The sequence below is a fragment of the Ahaetulla prasina genome, chromosome 13 (assembly GCF_028640845.1).
Source record: "Ahaetulla prasina isolate Xishuangbanna chromosome 13, ASM2864084v1, whole genome shotgun sequence".
Classification (NCBI taxonomy): Eukaryota; Metazoa; Chordata; class Lepidosauria; order Squamata; family Colubridae; genus Ahaetulla; species Ahaetulla prasina.
The window spans coordinates 11,476,360-11,495,632 of record NC_080551.1 but is presented as its reverse complement, the minus strand read 5'-3'; the positions used below and the strand labels follow the sequence as shown (position 1 = coordinate 11,495,632).

General features: G+C 45.1%; 1 protein-coding gene across 1 annotated transcript in view; it reads right to left on the bottom strand.

The window, feature by feature from the left end:
* Positions 1 to 13,012: 13,012 nt before the first annotated feature.
* LOC131184881 (A-kinase anchor protein 13-like) overlaps positions 13,013 to 19,273 on the bottom strand; it is a 143,100-nt gene continuing 136,839 nt past the window's right edge. The window contains exon 6 of the mRNA XM_058156701.1: positions 13,013 to 13,200. Coding sequence (XP_058012684.1) covers positions 13,013 to 13,200 — 188 coding nt within the window. The remainder of the gene's footprint in view (positions 13,201 to 19,273) is intronic.

Sequence of the window (19,273 nt, the reverse complement as noted above, 5' to 3'; positions counted from 1 at the left end):
AAAAATCATGCTAGGACTTATTTTCTGGTTGGGTCTTATTTTCAGGGAAGAGTGGGTACCCTACTCGGCAAAGTTTTTTGCCAAAGCAGAAATGGGAAGGAGTTTAAAAAATTAAAGTTTGCTTCCCTGTGACCTCAAACTACATTTGGATCCCAGCCATCTTGGAAAGCCACTTTTAGAAGCTTGAGCAGCTGACAGGCAAAAGTTTAACCCATAGCTCTGTTGTCTTCTCTGACCATGCCAAGCCAGCATGAAACATGGAAACCTCGCAAGACATAAGGCATCTGTTCTGCCTTCATACAACCACTTTGGTCAATCTCCTTCTTAACAGATGCTTTGTAGGGCAGGATCATGTACCTTGATGACAATTTAGGAGAGAAAGAGTCAAAGGAAAAGGGGTCCGGTGGGAAGCAGGTGCGTGCTTCAAGCAACTGACAACCTGACGTTTAGTTGTGCAAAAGGGGAAAGAGAAGTTGGAGCAACCAGGCTACCACTTACAGATTTTCCGAACCAAGAAATAGGGGGCTTCCTTGCTTTTCTCTTCTCCACCTTCTTCCTAGCTTTGTTAGTCACATCATTTCAGCAAACAGACACCCCCCCACCTCACTTGTCATCCACAAATCACATCTCTCCCCCCCCCCACCTTCTGCTGGCCTAGAGAAGAAAATTGAATCACACTTTTTTTTTTCGTTTTCTTACCTGAAACAGGTGAAGAGCTGGTTAGTTCCAGGGTTGCAGAGTTCATTTTGCTACCAGGCTGTAAATCTAACTCCTCTTTCACACCATTAAGGAGACATCCAGGCTTGGAGCTAGCTTCCACCAAGCAGGGGACTTCCACGGGATTTCCAGTGAGAGATTCCAGAGGGACATGTGCTTCTGCTGGCAATATCACTTGACCAGGCATTGGGTCAGCATTATCCAACAGATGATCAAGTTGCTGAGCAGATTCTTTCGTTCCAACTTTGTCCGACTGCTCAGTGACAGGAAGAGTGCAGAGAGGCAAGGGAAGGGATTCTGGTTCATCTGGGCTAGTCCTCCTCTTGCTCCCTTCTTCCGACTCTCCCAGCTTCGTAACGTCCATTTCACAAGCCAATGAAAGCATTTCGGGACCAGAATCACAGTCACCAAGGGGCTCTTCAGCAATTGGCTGAAGCAATATTCGGGAAGGGATGTTTTCCACTTCCCCCTCCTCCTCCTCCTCCTCCTCTTCCTCCTCTCCATGCTGTGAAAGACCAGTTCCCATGGCCAGTTCAAGAGCCGCCAGAGGAGCTTCGATCGCATCCAAGGTGCTGCCAGCTGGAGAGGCTGCCTGCCCAGCTGGACCAAGCTCAAGTCCTGGGTTCAGCATGATCTCGGGGGAAGGAGTCCCCCCGTTGCAAAGAGAAGCGCCTTTTGCTAAGCCAGGCTCTGGAGGAGCATCTCTGACTGCCTCTACCTTTACTTGCTCCTCAGGTTCCAGATTGGCAGCTTTCTCCTTTAAGCTGGGCTCGGCATTGCTTCCATCCACCGGCTGCTCTTCACCCAGATCACAAGGAGGCGATTGCACAAGGACTCCCGGAGGGAAGCTCTCCTCCGTCTTGACAAGCAGTTTCTTCTTGCTTTCAGGCAGCTGTGAAGAGCTGCGCTCCTTGTCTTCTTCCCAGCCAACCACCGGAGCAAGAGACGTGGCTGCCAGCTCACTTTGCTCTGGGCTTCCCTGTTTAGCCACTCCAGTCAGCCGCTCTGCTGCTTCTGCTGTTATTGCTGCTCCTACTTCCTGGTTTTGTTTGGAGCCTTGATTAAGAGCAGCAGAGGGTGTGCCCATTAAATGCTCCTGAATACATTGGGTGCCCTCACCAGGCAAAGATAGGGCAAGGCTGTCCAACTGTGAAGGAGCTTCCTGGCCAACAGAGGCTGCTCTAACATTGTCCTTCTGCATAACAATCAACTGAGCCTCCTGAATAGCTTTCTCAACCAGCAAGGCTGATGTCAGAGCTATGCGTTTTTGGAGGCTTTCGCCAGATTGATCTAGTTCCTCTTCGCTTCCTATCATCTCTGCTGGTCCACAAAGAGGCTTCTCAAGATCAGAGGGTGTCATCATAAGAGCATTGAGAACATCTGGAGGCGATTCAGGACCATCAACTGGATCTGCCTGCACCTGCAGCACAGAGGAACTGAACTCTTGGTCTTTGCCAAAATCCTGTTTCTCATCCGGGTGTGCAACAAGAGACCCCTGACCAACCGTGGTAGGATTGGCATTTCCTTCAGTCTCCAATGGTGTCAGGTCAACTACTTTTTGCTCACTCTGCTCTGTAGCTGTGGTCTCTGGGATATCAGTTCCACCACAGGCAGCCTGGGGCTGCTCACACGTTGGGCTCTTCCTAGGGTTTCCGATGTTGCCATCTAGAGGACTGCTTGGTCCTTTGCTGCTCAAATCCAAAGCACTGTTTTCAGTAGCCGTGTCTGCATCTCTCTGTTGCCCTTGATCACTCACTTCCATCGCAGAACAATGCTCCAGAGAAAAGCCAGAGATGTCTTCAAGGTTTTTGGACAACAGTTCTACTCCAGGGTTTGGAGCAATGTTCTCCTTCTCCTCTGACTGTTTTGGGATAGTGTTTTTTGGTCCACTGTTGCTATGATTTTCTGCTCCGGTCTCTTTGTTCCTTCCATTGTCAACAGAACTAACATATGCAGTAGCAACCACATCTACAAGAACTTCTGGCACCGAGGTTGGCTCATTCTCATCTTTACAGGCAACAGTAGGGTCACCATCCCCAAGGAAGAAGGCGGCAGGATTGGTTTGTGATGCAATGGATGATGGCAGCCCTTCCATAGCTGTCGTCCCGGAAGGCTCCACATCAATTTCCCCATTTTCCATATACGGTTGGGACGTCACGCTAACGTCTATGGCTCCTGTGCAGCTCTTGCATTCACCTTGTCCCATATTTACATTGCTGCCCACGCAGGAAGCTGGGGATGTATTTTCAGGTACTCCTGATCCAGCCAGCTGCACTTCCTGGAAGAGATTATCCCCTTGTTCCAAAGTAGCACTGGAAGAGCTCATTCCAACTTCCTTGTTGGTACTTCCAAAGGAAGGGAGGCCAGCAGCATCACAGAAGGTTCTCTTGCTATCATCTTCTTCCAACACGGCTACAACAGAGTCTCCAACGGAGGATAAACACTCCTCTTCCTCTTTGTGTGGCAATTTTTCGCCCTGACAGGAAGTCGTTTGGTTCTGCATTTCCTCCAACGTCTCTTGTGATGCACTTAAAAGCTCTTCTGGTAGCTGGGAGGCGCCTTCCCCCGCAAGGCAAACAGGGGGCGAGATCTCCAGAGGATCAGAAGAAGCGTTTTGAGTGGCTTCAACCATCAATCCATCCAACCCGTCTTTTGCAGCAGCTTCCGCAGCTTCAGGCCCAACAGCCAAATCACAGTCGCCGCAGGTCTGCTGCACTGGACAAAGGTCTTCATTCACATTCTAGAAGAAGAAAACAGTTTTTATTATTATTATTATTATTATTATTTTTTTTATAAAAAGTTTTATTTTTACAATCATATCAAATAATTCATCCAATGTACAGTTATATACAATTAGTCGGGCTTGCCCAGTCACCACCCCCCTTTTTAACACTCTTCCCTCTTCTACCTTCTTCTACTTTCCAGACCTTCCTCTCCTTCTCTTATCTACCTCCTCTCCTCCCTCCACCCTACACCTTCCTTCTCCCTCTACTATCCCTCTTCCTTCCTCTTCTCCTCTTTCCTACCTCCTACTCTCTCTTTTCTCCCTCCCCACCGTTCTAAAATGGTAACTATGCAGACCCGACCCTACATTAATTATATTTCTTCAATAATCCCTGTACATTAACCATCACTCCATCTCTACCAAACCTCCCCCCCAATTCCCCTCCCCCTTACCCCCCACCCCCCACCCCGACTTCCCAGAACAAAATGCAGGGTATCAAAACTAACAATCATAATCCAAAATAATTCCTAAATTATAATCTTTAGTCACACCACACTTAGTCACACTCTCAATTCCCCTCTCCTTCAAAAATATATCTAATACAAAATATTTCCTAAATTTACTCATATGCTATTCGATATTTTTTTTTTATCTGATACTTATTTTAAATATAATCAATCCACATTTTCCATTCTAAAATATATTTTTCTAGTATATAGTCTTTCAAATAAGCGGAGATTTTTGTCATCTCTGCCAGATTTGATACTTTGAGTGTCCATTTGTTGTTTTGTTTTGTCCATTCTTTGATTGTAGGTAATTCTTCTTTCTTCCAATACTTATTATTTTTTAAAAGCCTGGAGCGGTTGCAATGCACCTTTTTCTTTTGAAAAATCGAAATATAAGAAGCAGCAGTTAAATGCAATATCTGGTTTGGTTTGTAACTTAACTAAGCGGTTAAGTTACTTCCTTCTCCAGCATTGTTGGCTGGAGGTTCAATCTTGGTGGGAGGAAAAGACCACAGTACAGGTAGTCCTCAACTTACGACCACAATGGAGCCCAAAATTTCTGTTGTTAAATGAGGCATTTGTTAATAGCAGTTGCACTTAGACTTATATACTGCTTCATAGTGCTTTTACAGCCCTCTCTAAGTGGTTTACAGAGTCAGCCTATTGCCCCCAAGAATCTGAGTTCTCATTTTTTACCGACCTCGGAAGGATGGAAGCTGATTCAATCTTGAGCTAGTCAGGCTCGAATTCCTGGCAGTGAGCAGAGTTAGTTTGCAATACTGCATTCTAACCACTGGGAAGGAAGGAAGGAAGGAAGGAAGGAAGGAAGGAAGGAAGGAAGGAAGGAAGGAAGGAAGGAATAGCACATAGACTTATATACCGCTTCACAGTGTTTTTACAGCCCCCTCTAAGCGGTTTACAGAGTCAGCCTCTCGCCCCCCAAAAATCTAGGTCCTCATTTTATCCACCTCGAAAGGAAGGAAGGCTTAGTCAACCTTGAGCCTGGTGAGATTCGACCTGCCAAATTGCAGGTAGCCGGCAGAAATCAGCAGAAGTAGCCCGCAGTACCGCACTCTCACCACTGCGCCACCGAGGCTCATGGTTAAGTGCGTTTCTTTTGCCCCGTTTCATGACCTTTCATAAAAAAAATGTATTAAGTGGATCACTGCAGCTGGTAAGTTAGTAACACGGTTCTCAAGTGAATCTGGCTTCCCTCCCTTGACTTTGCTTGGCAGAGGGTCTCGTGCAAGGTGATCCCATGACCTGGGGACACAGCGACGGTCATAAGTATGAACCAGCTGCCACGCCGCTGAATGTTGATCACATGATCATGGGGATGCTGCAAAGGTTGTAACTCTGGGAAAAAATGGTCATACGTCAACTCGGGCCATCGTAACTTTGAACAGTTGTTAAAAGAACTGTTGTAAGTCGAGGACTACCTACATAGATACACCCACCCACCCACCCACCCTGTTCCTTGCTGCTTTTGAGTCTGAGACGGCCACAGAGGAGGTGGAGTTGCTTTGCAAACGGCCTCCTCCTATTCTCTAACAGGAAGTTGTTGTTTTTCCCCCACACTTTGGAAACCTAAATCACAGTCACTCTTTCCTCTGTTCCAATTCCAAGCAAGTTTCCTTGCCTTCAGCCTCTGGCACTCTCCTTGCCTGAATTCTTTAGACAGATTCCACTAATAATTGACCAGACTAGACCAGCCTTACCTGACCAGATACTCTCCCAGTGGGTTGGGACAGCATCTCCCATGCTGGCAGGGAATTCTTAAAATTGCAAACCGCCTATCTATGTCTGGAAGGTATCCGGATGGCAAAAGTCGTTCTAGGTTAGTCACTCCAAAATTAGATGGGAATGGCTGGTTGTTGTTTTTTTCCTCCTAGCTTCTTTTTCCTTTCCTTTTTCTCCCAATAGTTCATCTTCCCCCCTCTCTCTCTTTCTCTCTCTTTCCCTCCCTCCCTCTCTCCTCCCCTCTCCTCCCCTCTCTCCTCTTCTCTCTCCTCATTCCTCTCTCTCTCCTCTCTCTCCTTTCTCTCTCTCTCTCTCTCTCACACACACACCTCTTTCTCTCTTCCTCTCTCTCTCTCCTCACTCTCTCCTCTCCTTTTGCTCTCCCCACTCCTTTCTTTCTTCTCTCCTCTCTCTTCTCTCTCTCTCCTCTTTCCTCTTTCCTCTCTCTCCCCTCTTCTTCTCTCTCCCCTCTCCTTTCTCTTTCCTCTCTCTCTCTCTCTCTCTCTCTCGCTCCTCACTCTTTCCTCTCCTTTTGCTCTCCCCTCTTCTTTCTCTCTCCTTTCCTCTCTCTTCTCTCCCTCTCCTCTCTCCTCTCCTTTTCCTCTCCTCTCTCCCCACACTAATCTAGGAGAGGCCAATATATATTATTATCAGAAGTCTGATCTCTTGCAAGCATTTTGAAATGACGACCAGGGTCGGATGACATTAGCCTGAAGGTTCTGTGCCTTTATACGGTCACTGGGTAACCAATTCTGCTGAGCATGAGCAAAGACCTCCTATCTACATATTCGGGGTGTGGGGGAGCAGGGGAGAAATCCAGCAAGTTCTGACAGGTTCTGGAGAACCGGTAGCAGAAATTTTGAGCAATTCAGAGAACCGGCAAATACCACCTCTGGCTGGCCCCAGAGTGGGGACGGAATGTGGATTTTGCAGTATCCTTCCCCTGGAGTGGGGTGGGAATGGAGATTTTGCAGTATCCTTCCTGCCGTGGCCACCAAGCCACACCCACAGAACAGGTAGTAAAAAAAAATTGAATTTCACCACCCTGAGTGCTGATCCATCCGAATGCCCTTAGTCCCAACTGAGCCTCAAATAAAGAAAGCTGCTGAAGACTTCAGCCCAATCAGAAGGAAACACTTTGGCTGGGAGTCAGCCAGCAGCAGATGCAGACACAAATACTTGCGCTGGAACGCAAAGTGATTGGGGGAAGGGAAGGAAGGAGAGAAAACGGAGAGGGGAAGGGGGAGGGAAGAGAAGAGAATATTAAGATTTTACTGCCATCCTCTCAATGAAGTCATTCTGGTTCCTTAAACTGAGAAAGACAGATCCTTCTTCTCCAGGAAGTGAAGCGCTTTTCAGCTGACCCTGACTTAACTAAAACTGAAATCATTAAAGGCTCTGGCCCAGATTCAAATTAGATTAGATGTGAAACAAACCAGGTCTCTTGATAGAAGGACATCTAAACATAGCTTTTCCGACTGGTGACACATGATGTATCCCCCTCCAGTGCATTTGCTATCACTTAATACCCAAACAAGACTTTTAATCTGGAAGGTCATTGGCTCTGTTTCACTCCTGGTGCTGTGAGCAATGGGGGAACCTAAGCAGAAAATTAAAAATATACTGAGACTGTATTCACATCCTGCACTTAAAGGTAAAGGCTCCCCTTGCACATATGTGCTAGTTGTTCCCGACTCTAGGGGGTGGTGCTCATCTCCGTTTCAAAGCCGAAGAGCCAGCGCTGTCCGAAGACGTCTCCGTGGTCATGTGGCCGGCATGACTCAACGTCAAAGGCGCACGGAGCGCTGTTACCTTCCCACCAAAGGTGGTCCCTATTTTTTCTACTTGCATTTTTTACATGCTTTCAAACTGCTAGGTTGGCAAAAGCTGGGACAAATAATGGGAGCTCACCCCATTACCCGGCACTAGGGATTCGAACCGCTGATCTGCCAATCTTTTCGATTGACAAGCTCAGCATCTTAGCCACTGAGTCATCGCATCCCAGATTAGTTAAACACCATTTCGGTGTTCATGTAGCAGGCTCTATCCAAATGTATAATATGATAACCTGGCTCATGCAGCCTACTAAGACCGTAGCTGAGTTGCTACAACGCACTTAAAGCTACCCAACCACATCTTAACGTATAACCTTAAGCTCTGCTTTGTGTTATTTCCAGCATTTGGTGAATTCTAGAAGTTCTCGGGGGAAGACTATGACTGTGGTAAAATTGAAGGACTACTGAGGGAGTTGGTGAAATCTCTGCCCCATGAGCCTTAAGTGGCCCATAAGTTATCACTGTGCACACCACCCACTCTGCAAACACCTGCTTCTTCTCGATCAGTCTACAGTCCAACTTGCATTCTGAAAATCAAACTGCACCTTTTTCTTTCTAAACGTAAAGGCTTGGAGCAACCAGGATGGGAACATGTCACAAAGAAGGTGGGGGGGGGCGGTATCAACCTCTTCTCCAAAACACCTGAAGGCAGGACAAGAAGCAATGGATGGAAAGTAAACTAGAAGAGAAGCAACTTAGAACTCAGGAGAAATTTCCTGACAGTTAAAACAATTAACCGGTGGAACAGAAGTTGCCTCCAGAAGTTGTGGTTGCTCCATCATTCAATCAATGGAACTATTTTTCTCCAGGCGGTGGGTAATCCATCGCTGGAGGAATTTAGTGAGAGACTGGACAACCATTTGGTATAGCCCTATGGTATAGGGCCGTGATGGCGAACCTATGGCATGCGTGCCAGAAGTGGCATACAGAGCCATCTCTCCGGGCACACGAGCGGTTGCCCTTTGCTCTTCCGGTTTCCGGCATGCCGGCCAGCTGGTCTTCACGCGCACATGTGTGCCAGAAACTGGGAGACTAAGTGGCTGGTGCGCATGCATGTGCCGAAAACTGGAGATCATCATCCCGGTGCATAGAATGAAATGTAAAATTTGTTACTACTGGTTCTGAGGGCGTGGCTTGGTGGGGGGGGGTAATGTGACTGGGTGGGCATGGCCAACTTTTTTTAAAATTATTTTTTAAAGCATTTTTTCTACAACCTCTTCGGCCGAAGAGGTTGTAGAAAAAAATGCTTTTAAACGGTTCTGACGATCCCAGCTGAGCCGCGCAATCATCAGAGGCTTTTTTTAAAACTTCTAAAAGCATTTTTTCAGCCGAAGAAAAAATGCTTTTAAAAAGTAAAAAAAAAAACAACCTCTGATGATCGTGCAGCTCAGCTGGGCATGGGGGGCAGCAGGGATTTTTGCTACCGGTTCTCCGAACCACCCGCCGCCATCGCTACCAGATCAGGCGATCCGGTCCAAACTGGGAGCATTTCACCCCTGCTGGCGCATGCATGCACACTGGGCAGCTGTTCTTCCAGTTACTGGTGTGTATGTGCACACCGGCCAGCTGATCTTTGTGCACGCATGCATGCCAGAAGACCAGCTGGCCGGTGCCCATAAATGTGCCGGAAATCGCAAGAGCAGCCGCCCAGTGTGCGCATGCGTGCACCCGTTTTGGTACTCCATGCTGAAAAGGTTCACCAACTCTGGTCACAGCAGTGGTTCTCAACCTTTATAGTACTGCGACCCCTTTAATACAATTCCCCATGATGTGGCAACCCCCAACCATAAAATTATTTTCGTTTTGAATTTATCGCGCCTGAAGCCGTATTGCCTAGCGATCTGAACTGCTTGCGATTGCCTTGGAGGCATTAAAACGGAGACTCCTCCCCTATTAAGTTTATCATGCCTGAAGCCAGATTAGGCTAGCGATTGGGACCGATTGCAGCTGGCTTGAGAGGGAGACATCAGAGCAAAGATTTCTCTCTTTTTTAATTCATCACGCCTGAAGCCGAATTCGGCTAGCGATTTGAAGAGCCTGCAGCTGGCTTGTGGAGTCAACCACTGGAGCGCGATTCTTCGACTCGCAAGTATACTTCCCATATTTCCGATGGTCTTAGGCGACCCCTGGCAAATCGTCATTCGACCCCTAATGGGGTCCCGACCCACAGGTTGAAAACCGCTGGGTTATAGGGTTTCCCGCCTGAGCGAAAGGTTGGACAAGAAGACCTCCAGGGTCCCTTCCAACTGTTATTCTGTCATGTCTCCTAGCACAATTTCATCCCTGAACCAAAGCCTCCTATCCTTACCCTAGAATTTTATGGGACTGAAAGGTGACCAATGACATTCTAGTATTAGTTCTATATTTTAGCTCCTTCACTCCAGAAGTTAAAATAAATTACTTTCATTCACAATCACTTCTTCCACCCTTGGCCTCTCCAATACCATCTCAGTTTTCTAATGATTATTTATATTTACACCCGAGACCCTTTAATTGAATTAGGGGGTGGGCAGTATATAGGGATCCCAGATGGCTATTCCTTCACCGTCTTAGACCCATGGTGATTATCATTACCTGCCTTCAATAATTCCTCTATTGGAGGACACTTCCTGCAGTATATACACATTTTGACCATAAAGCCCCTGGGCAGGGGTGGGATACAGCCGGTTTGGGTGAACCGGTAATTTACAGCCAGCAGTTGGGCCTACCTATCCACCCCAACGCTATCTTGTCTTATACAATCGCTGTGTTTTTGATGCAGCACAAATGTGCGCAAGGCGCACGCATGCTCACATTTTCGATTCTGGCCGAACCGGTTATTAAATTATGTGAAGCCCACCTCTTCCCCCCACCGGAGGGCATTCTCCTCCCAATTGTATTATTTACATGCATATCGTGCAGCCACAGAAATAACAAGCAGGGGTCATTAAACATTCACAGATGCTTTTCCTAGCATCGTCTTCCTCTCCCCCATCTCATTAAACTGTTCACATGCGATCCATATTCACAGCAATCAAGGATCCTCAGTTGTGGAATCTGAGAGTGTTTAGGTCGGCTGTCAGAAGCAGAATGTTATCTCAAAGCAACTTATTCTCAAGAGATTATAAAAGAACAACACAATATAACTGTCTTCTTATTATAATCAAAACCAAACCTGTAATCCTATCAAGTTTTTAAAAATAACAGCATGGTACTTATCAAAGCAACAAGACCATGACAAATCAGAATTATTCAGACTCCAGCTCAGTTTTAAACCGATGAGCTAAGACAGACCCTTTCTCTCACCGTAGGCTGGAGATTCTGGATATGCAGCTGCAGTTGAGCGATATCTTTCTGCATGTTCAATTGGTCTCCTTCCTTCATTTCAACTGTCAGGGTGTAAATGTTTAAGCCTTGGTGGTACTTGATGCAGGAGTCCCCAGAATGTACCATGTGCGACAAGGTCCTCCAGGAATCTGGTTCATTGGCTTCTTCTCTGCAAAAGACGTGCACAACCAAACTCATAAATTTTGAATTTGCTACAAAAGGCTGCATCCTAACTAGAACGGATTATTAACAATGGATCAGCTATTTGGCCCACAGTGCAGAATCTGAGAAATGATATCCAGCTGAAGATATTTTGGATTATTTGACAAAAGCAATCTATAACAGATGTGGGAAGAGTGTACAGCAGGAGCTACTAACAAACCTTTAGGTGAACTTCTACAGAAGCAATCACATTTCAGTTTATAGGTCTAATCTACAGAAGACAAAATACTTAGGTTCTTTCTCAGATGTGATGATGATGATATGAGTGGCTTGCCAATTCCTTCTTCCATCAGGTTTTAAGACCTCCCAATGTAGCCGACAGCATTCCAAAGTGGTTCCCCATTCAAATACTGACCCAGAGCAAAATTATTCTCACAGGCAAGATAATATATTTCCCTCTTTCACATCAGCATCTTTGGAGGAGAACCAGTTTTGAAATGAATACATCAGATGTGACATAATATACAACAGCCTTGGCTGAGATGAATGTCCCACAGCAAAGAAGTACACATACTGTGATGTGCCACCATGTAAAAAAGATGTGGAGACTCTAGAAAGAGTGCAGAGAAGAGCAACAAAGATGATTAGGGGACTGGAGGCTAAAACATAGGAAGAACGGTTGCAGGAACTGGGTATGTCTAGTCTGATAAAAAGAAGGACTAATGGAGACATGATGGCAGTGTTCCAATATTTCAGGGGTTGTCACAAAGAAGAGGGAGTCAAGTTATTCTCCAAGGCAGGACAAGAAGCAATGGGTGGAAACTAATCAAGGAGAGAAGCAACTTAGAACTAAGGAGAAATTTCCTGACAGAATAATTAATCAGTGGAACAACTTGCCTCCAGAAGTTGTGATTGCTCCAACACTGGAAGTTTTTAAGAAGATGTTGGATAACCATTTGTCTGAAGTCGTGTAGGGCTTCCTACCTAAGCAGAGGGGCTGGTCTAGAGCAGGGGTCTCCAACCTTTCGGACCTCAGAGACCACTAAATTCATAATGTTAAATCCCATGGACTACTAATATGATCTGCCTAATGACCGGCTGGGTGGGCGTGGCTAGGTAATTATGTGACTAGTTGGGCATGACCAACTCAATGTCACTCATGTCAAAGGGCACCTCGCCAGCCTCTACTCGTCCCTCCCCTCCCAGCCATTCCTCCCCTCTCCACCCGGGCTCCTTAGGACCCCAACAGGAAGCAGTTGCTGGAGCTAAGCAACCACCATGAGAAAGAGTTGGCAAAACAGCTGCTCAGTTCAAATTGGATCTGACCGAGAAGGAGGCTCAGCAGAAGCACCTCACTGAGGACTAGAAGCATAGGCTTTCCAAGCAGAGGGAAAACCTGCAGAAGTGCAAGGCCAGGTACCGGCACCTGGAGGCTCAGCAGGCTGAGATGGTCAGCCAGTTCCAGGCCATGATGCAGTCCCATTGGAACAAGGCCCTCTGGCTCTTTGCCAGCAGTGGTGCTTCCCTCCAGCCTTCGCCCAAAGCCTGCACCAGGAGGCCGAAGCAGACCCCAAGTTGGAATTTCTGCCCCCCTCCGACCCACACAAAAACCATGGGGGAGACTCTCTGCAGCAACACAAACATTATTACACATTTCTGTCCCAGGGTTTGAGGTCCCCTGATTTAGTGCAATATAAAAAAAATCCAAATAATTTTTCTGCGGACCATCAAAATTTTCTTGCAAACCACCAGTGGTCCACGGACCACCAGTTGGTGATTGCTGGACTAGAAGACCTCCAAGGTCCCTTCCAACTCTTCTATTCTATTCTATTCTGTTCTGTTCTGTTCTGTTCTATTCTATTCTAATTGGAGCACTCTCTAGAAACCAGGGAGGAAGTGACTCAAGCCAAACAGATCCTTGTCTGGATGGATGACTGTTTAGGAATCACCATAAGAGGCAAGAGATAAATGCACAAAGCAAAAAAAAAAAAAGCCGAAATGCTAATAGAAAACTATGGTCCTTACTTGGTCAGGATGTGATGAAGTTTCTGGTAGCCCCTCTCCAAGGCTAAGCTCACCGGTGTGGCTCCTTCACTGTTGGGAACCTTCACGGCGCTTCTGCCCCCTGGTTGCTTCAACAGGAACCACGTCAGCCGCAGCAAACCAAGTCTGGCTGCAAAATGCAACAACGTCTCCCGGGGAACATTTTCTGAGAAACCAAAGCAGAAAGAAGAAGGAGCTTCAGCCTCCGGGTTACTATATCAGAGGGTGTCTTGAAACTTCCCATCAGACGCTGTCTCATTTGGAGCATGAGAGTTTATACCTCAGCCAGGGTTCCCAGTGAACCCTGAAAAGAGGCTTGATTTCCCCAACTAGGGTGGGTGGGTGGGTGGGGACAACCGAGCTGAGACGACGGAATCAAACTCAGAGGGCACATGAACGATCAGACCTGTGACACCTTATTTTCTTTCCAGTCGTGTCATTCTTCATCACCACCATCATATACAGAAGAGTAGCTAACTAGCAAGGCGATCTGTTCAGTATCGAACAGCGCCCCCTGTCTGCCGTTCACCACTTTCTCAAAGCAATTCATTCCTCTTCCAAACTTCATCATCAAACGACTATTTATTAAGCTTAAGTACACATCTATTTATCTGCGCAGGACTGGACTAGAATTTTAAATTTTAAATTTGGTTTTAATGGGGTTTTATTATCTTATTGTAGTTTTAATATTCGGCCTTATTTAATAAGTTTTTTAAATTGGTGTTTTATTTTGTATTTATATGTATGTTTTATTAGGCTGTAAACCGCCCTGAGTCCCTTGGGAGATAGGGCGGTATAAAAATGCGATTAAATAAATAAATAAATAAATAATAAATAAATAAATAAATAAATAAATAAATAAATAAATAAATAAATATTTTATGGGGAAAATTTTAATTGTTGTAAAACCTTTACAAAAAAAAAAAAAAAAAGAAAGAAAACGTTAGGACAAGGACAGTAGACACGCTGGTGTGCTTATCCACGCCCCTTACAGACCTCTTAGGAATGGGGGGAGGTTTACAGTAGCCAGTCTAAGGTTAAAGTTTTAGGGATTTGGGGAGAAACCACAGAGTCAGGCAGTGCATTCCAGGCATTGACAACTCTGTTACTGAAGTCTTATTTTCTGCAGTCTAGTTTGGATCTATTGTGTGCTCTTGTATTGTTATGGTTGAAGCTGAAGTAGTCATTGACAGGTAGGATATTGTAGCAGATGATTTTATGTACTATGCTTAGGTCAGACCAAAGACGGCGAAGTTCTAAGCTGTCAAACCCAACATTCTGAGTCTGGTGACATAAGGTATTTTTTTGCGAGCAGAAGAGTGAAGGACTCTTCTTGTAAAATATCTCTGGACTTGTTCAATTGTATTAATGTCCGATATGCAATGTGGGTTCCAGACAGATGAGTTGTATTCAAGAATTAGTCTGGCAAAAGTTTTTTATGCCCTAGTTTGCAGTTCAATATTACCGGAGAAGAAGCTACATCATCAAACCTGGCTTTGCTAGTCAGGAGGGAGGTCACACAGCACAGGAAACCTTTAGTCACCCCAGCAGTTTCTGTGATTTCAGCCAATGTGACTCACCTATCTTCATGAACATACAGATTTGTTCCACGGCAATATCAGTCTTTCAAACTGCACAAAGAGCTTTTGTTCAACGTGTAGGAATTAACCAAGATTGGAACAAGACAAGTACATACGGATTAACAGAGTTGGAAAGGACCTTGTAGGTCACCTAGTCCAACCCCCAACGGAGCAGGAGACCCTACACCATTTCTGACAGATGGCAGTCCAGTCAAAATGCAGCCCCGGGGACTGGGAGCTGCCTCCTGTCATCCTAAAAAAATGAAATTTGAGCTCTCTGCAGAAGTTCAACCTTGTTACATCACAGAAGCCCTACGAATAGTAGCCGGCTTTTTTTTTTTTAAGTTAAAAAGAAAATATAAAGCACTGCATGTGATCGATTTGCAGCTAAAATCATTTTGTTGATTCGTTCTTGGAAGACAAGTCTGTTCTTGTTTTTTCTTATTAAAATCCCATTGGCCATTTTGAGCAGCATTTCATCAAGAGTAATAAGTAAATTAGTAAGTGTATCTCGTCTCTTTTTTTTAAAGATTTTATTTCATTCTCGCAATTTTACTCAAGAGAGAGTTAACTTCTTCCTGGCGTAAATCTGTCAGCCCTATTTTATGTATAAAAATTAAAACCAGAGAAAATCAGGGCTGAGAACTGGCAGCTGAATGACCGCAGAGAGGTCCCCTCCTAGAAAATTTCTAAATGGCATAAACATGTTGGTGCCTATATATGCTCAGTTGGAAAGCAATATTGTTATTGCTTTGAGTCACGTACCATTTTATTCCTGCGTAAATTTAAGCTGCCGTTAAGAATCAAAAGAGCTGCAGGATCTTGCCGTGCTAAATATATCTGGATTAAATTTTAGCAGGAAGACACTATGGCCTCAGCCTGGTATCAGCTAAAAACGACTTACTGCTCAGAGTTGGCCTTAAAGCAGTTCTAGAACTGTTTGTAGAAAGGACTGAATAATTGAGAAAAACCAGAATAAATGGATGGATGTTGATATATGGGATTTATTCTATCAATGGCTAGAAGGAAGAATATGTTAGGAAAGATTGGAGAAAGGCTAATATAAAAGAAAATATGAATGTATTGAATTAAATTAAGATATGGTGATGGCATGAATGATGTGATTAGATAAAATATTTAACTTGGGGAAATGTACATGAAATGACAGAACGAAATGTTGTAGCCATTGGTTAACCAAATGATTAATTGATTAAGATATTTGGATAGATACCAGATGGATGTATAGCAAGAATAGATAAATTAAAGCGATGTATATCATGAAACGGCACAAAGGATTTGCAACCAGCCCACCAACATACTGTAACTGGTTTGAAGATGCTTTTATGTTTGTTTGTTTTTAAAAAAATAAAAAAAAAATAAAAACAACAACAACAATGGATCTTGATAGTGTCCATAATTGTTTTTTTAAAAAAACAGTACCAAAACAACCAGAGTGTATCTGAGTTGTGGATGCTCCATCACTGGAGGCTTTTAAGAAGAGATTGGACAGCTATTTGTCTGAATTGGTTTAGATTCTCCTGCTTGGGTAAGGGATTGGACTAGAAGACCTCTAGCATCCCTTCCAACTCTATTATTCTGTTCTGTTATTCTGTTGTTCTTTCTATGATCACATATATCCATCCCATCAAGCCCAAAGAAAGTCCAGACTAGTACAAGAACTCCTACCACAAGCAGTGGTTGGATTAGAAGCAAGATGTGGGTTTCAGCAGGTTCTGACCAGTTCTGGAGAACCGGAAGCGGAAATTTTGAGTAGTTCAGAGAACCAGTAAACACCACTTCTGACTGTCCCCTCCCCCATCTATTCTCTGTCTCCCGAGTCCCAGCTGATCGGGAGGAAATGGGGGTTTTGCAGTAACCTTCCTCTGCCACACCCACCAAGCCACGCTCACAGAACCAGTAGTAAAAAAAATTGAAACCCATCACTGATTAGAAGACTAGAAGATCTCGGAGTCCCTTCCAACCCTATTATTTTATGTTCTATGGTCTAAAATTTCCAAAAACAATACATTATAAAATCATCAAGCGCATGAGTTCAAGGCCAATAGATATCGGAAATTTTGAGTAGTTCAGAGAACCAGTAAACACCACTTCTGACTGTCCCCTCCCCCATCTATTCTCTGCAGCACAGCATTGTGGCAGGCAGATCACATTTCGCTAATGAACGTGAGAAAGCTGTTGACCAGGTGTGGGCTTCAAAAATTTTAGCAAGGGGTTCTCTGCCCAGTTGCTGGGTGGGTGCCATGGTGGATGTGGCTAGTTGGTCTCCTGCACCATGGTGGGGGCGTTTGCCCTCCCCAAGCCTCCGCATGTGCCCTGCACTTGCCTGCATCCAAAACGGACCACGTGGGGACTCCTGGGAGGGCCGGGGAGAGGCAGCCAGGAGTGGGATTTGGGGGGGGTTCTCCAAACTGCATAGAATCTTAGCTAGAGGTTCTCTCGAACCCTTGTGAACCCCCAGCAGCCCATCCCTGCTGTTGACAGCGTGAGCAGGCTTGGGTTTGGAATGCGTTGCACAAATATGGAATTCCAAGTTGATGGTTAAGTAGGATAAGAATGGCATGTAAGCTAAGTCAAGGAGGCATGAGAATAAACGGAATGTTTAAAGAATGAGAGTAAAGAGGGCAAGATAAGGATACGTGATGTCATTGAATGATCACTGAATGTATGTATATATAATGCCATTCAACCCAAAAGCAAATAGCAAGGAAACTAATCTCTGGAAAGGAAAGAAAAAAATTATGGCCACACTGTTTAGCCAGCTGCATGCTGCAGCCACAGAGAAACCAACCAGTCGAAGAATAACTACCAGAGTGTATCTGAGTTGTGGATGCTCCATCACTGGAGGCTTTTAAGAAGAGATTGGACAGCTATTTGTCTGAATTGGTTTAGATTCTCCTGCTTGGGTAAGGGATTGGACTAGAAGACCTCTAGCATCCCTTCCAACTCTATTATTCTGTTCTGTTAGTCTGTTATTCTTTCTATGATCACATATATCCATCCCATCAAGCCCAAAGAAAGTCCAGACTAGTACAGGAACTCCTACCACAAGCAGTGGTTGGATTAGAAGCAAGATGTGGGTTTCAGCAGGTTCTGACCAGTTCTGGAGAACCGGAAGCGGAAATTTTGAGTAGTTCAGAGAACCAGTAAACACCACTTCTGACTGTCCCCTCCCCCATCTATTCTCTGTCTCCCGAGTCCCAGCTGATCGGGAGGAAATGGGGGTTTTGCAGTAACCTTCCTCTGCCACACCCACCAAGCCACGCTCACAGAACCAGTAGTAAAAAAAATTGAAACCCATCACTGATTAGAAGACTAGAAGATCTCGGAGTCCCTTCCAACCCTATTATTTTATGTTCTATGGTCTAAAATTTCCAAAAACAATACATTATAAAATCATCAAGCGCATGAGTTCAAGGCCAATAGATATCGGAAATTTTGAGTAGTTCAGGGAACCAGTAACCACCACTTCTGACTGTCCCCTCCCCCATCTATTCTCTGCAGCACAGCATTGTGGCAGGCAGATCACATTTCGCTAATGAACGTGAGAAAGCTGTTGACCAGGTGTGGGCTTCAAAAATTTTAGCAAGGGGTTCTCTGCCCAGTTGCTGGGTGGGTGCGGCCATGGTGGATGTGGCCTAGTTGGTCTCCTGCACCATGGTGGGGGGCGTTTTTGCCCTCCCCAAGCCTCCGCATGTGCCCTGCACTTGCCTGCATCCAAAACGGACCACGTGGGGACTCCTGGGAGGGCCGGGGAGAGGCAGCCAGGAGTGGGATTTGGGGGGTTCTCCAAACTGCATAGAATCTTAGCTAGAGGTTCTCTCGAACCTTTGTGAACCCCCAGCAGCCCATCCCTGCTGTTGACAGCGTGAGCAGGCTTGGGTTTGGAATGCGTTGCACAAATATGGAATTCCAAGTTGATGGTTAAGTAGGATAAGAATGGCATGTAAGCTAAGTCAAGGAGGCATGAGAATAAACGGAATGTTTAAAGAATGAGAGTAAAGAGGGCAAGATAAGGATACGTGATGTCATTGAATGATCACTGAATGTATGTATACATAATGCCATTCAGCCCAAAAGCAAATAGCAAGGAAACTAATCTCTGGAAAGGAAAAAAAAAATTATGGCCACACTGTTTAGCCAGCTGCATGCTGCAGCCACAGAGAAACCAATCAGTCGAAGAATAACTACCACAACGTGATCACAGAGAACAGTGGATAAAAATATGAAATAAAGATACAGGTGGTTAGAGAAAAGAAAAGCAGCCGAGGTTCAAATTCTTAGTATCTAAAATTTAGCCCCCAATGCTCCGTTCTCCGTTTCTTTTCAACAGTGGCCTTTTCGAGAGATCTCCACGGATATTGTAGTAGCAATGAGGAACCAAAGGTGTTTTTTTTTTAAAGGCAACTGGACTTTTTTTTTGTTTTTGTTTTTTCCTTGAAGATGTTTCACTTCTCCTCCAAGAAGCTTCTTCAGTTCTGACTGAATGGCGGGGATTGGAACTGAAGCAGCTTCTGGGATTAAAAGTGAAACGTCTTCAAGGGAAACCTGTTGCCTTTTGGAAAAACATCTTTGGGACAACCATGACCTGGATGACTCAGAATTTCTGTAGTTGAAAGAGGAGCCATTAATTTAAGGGTT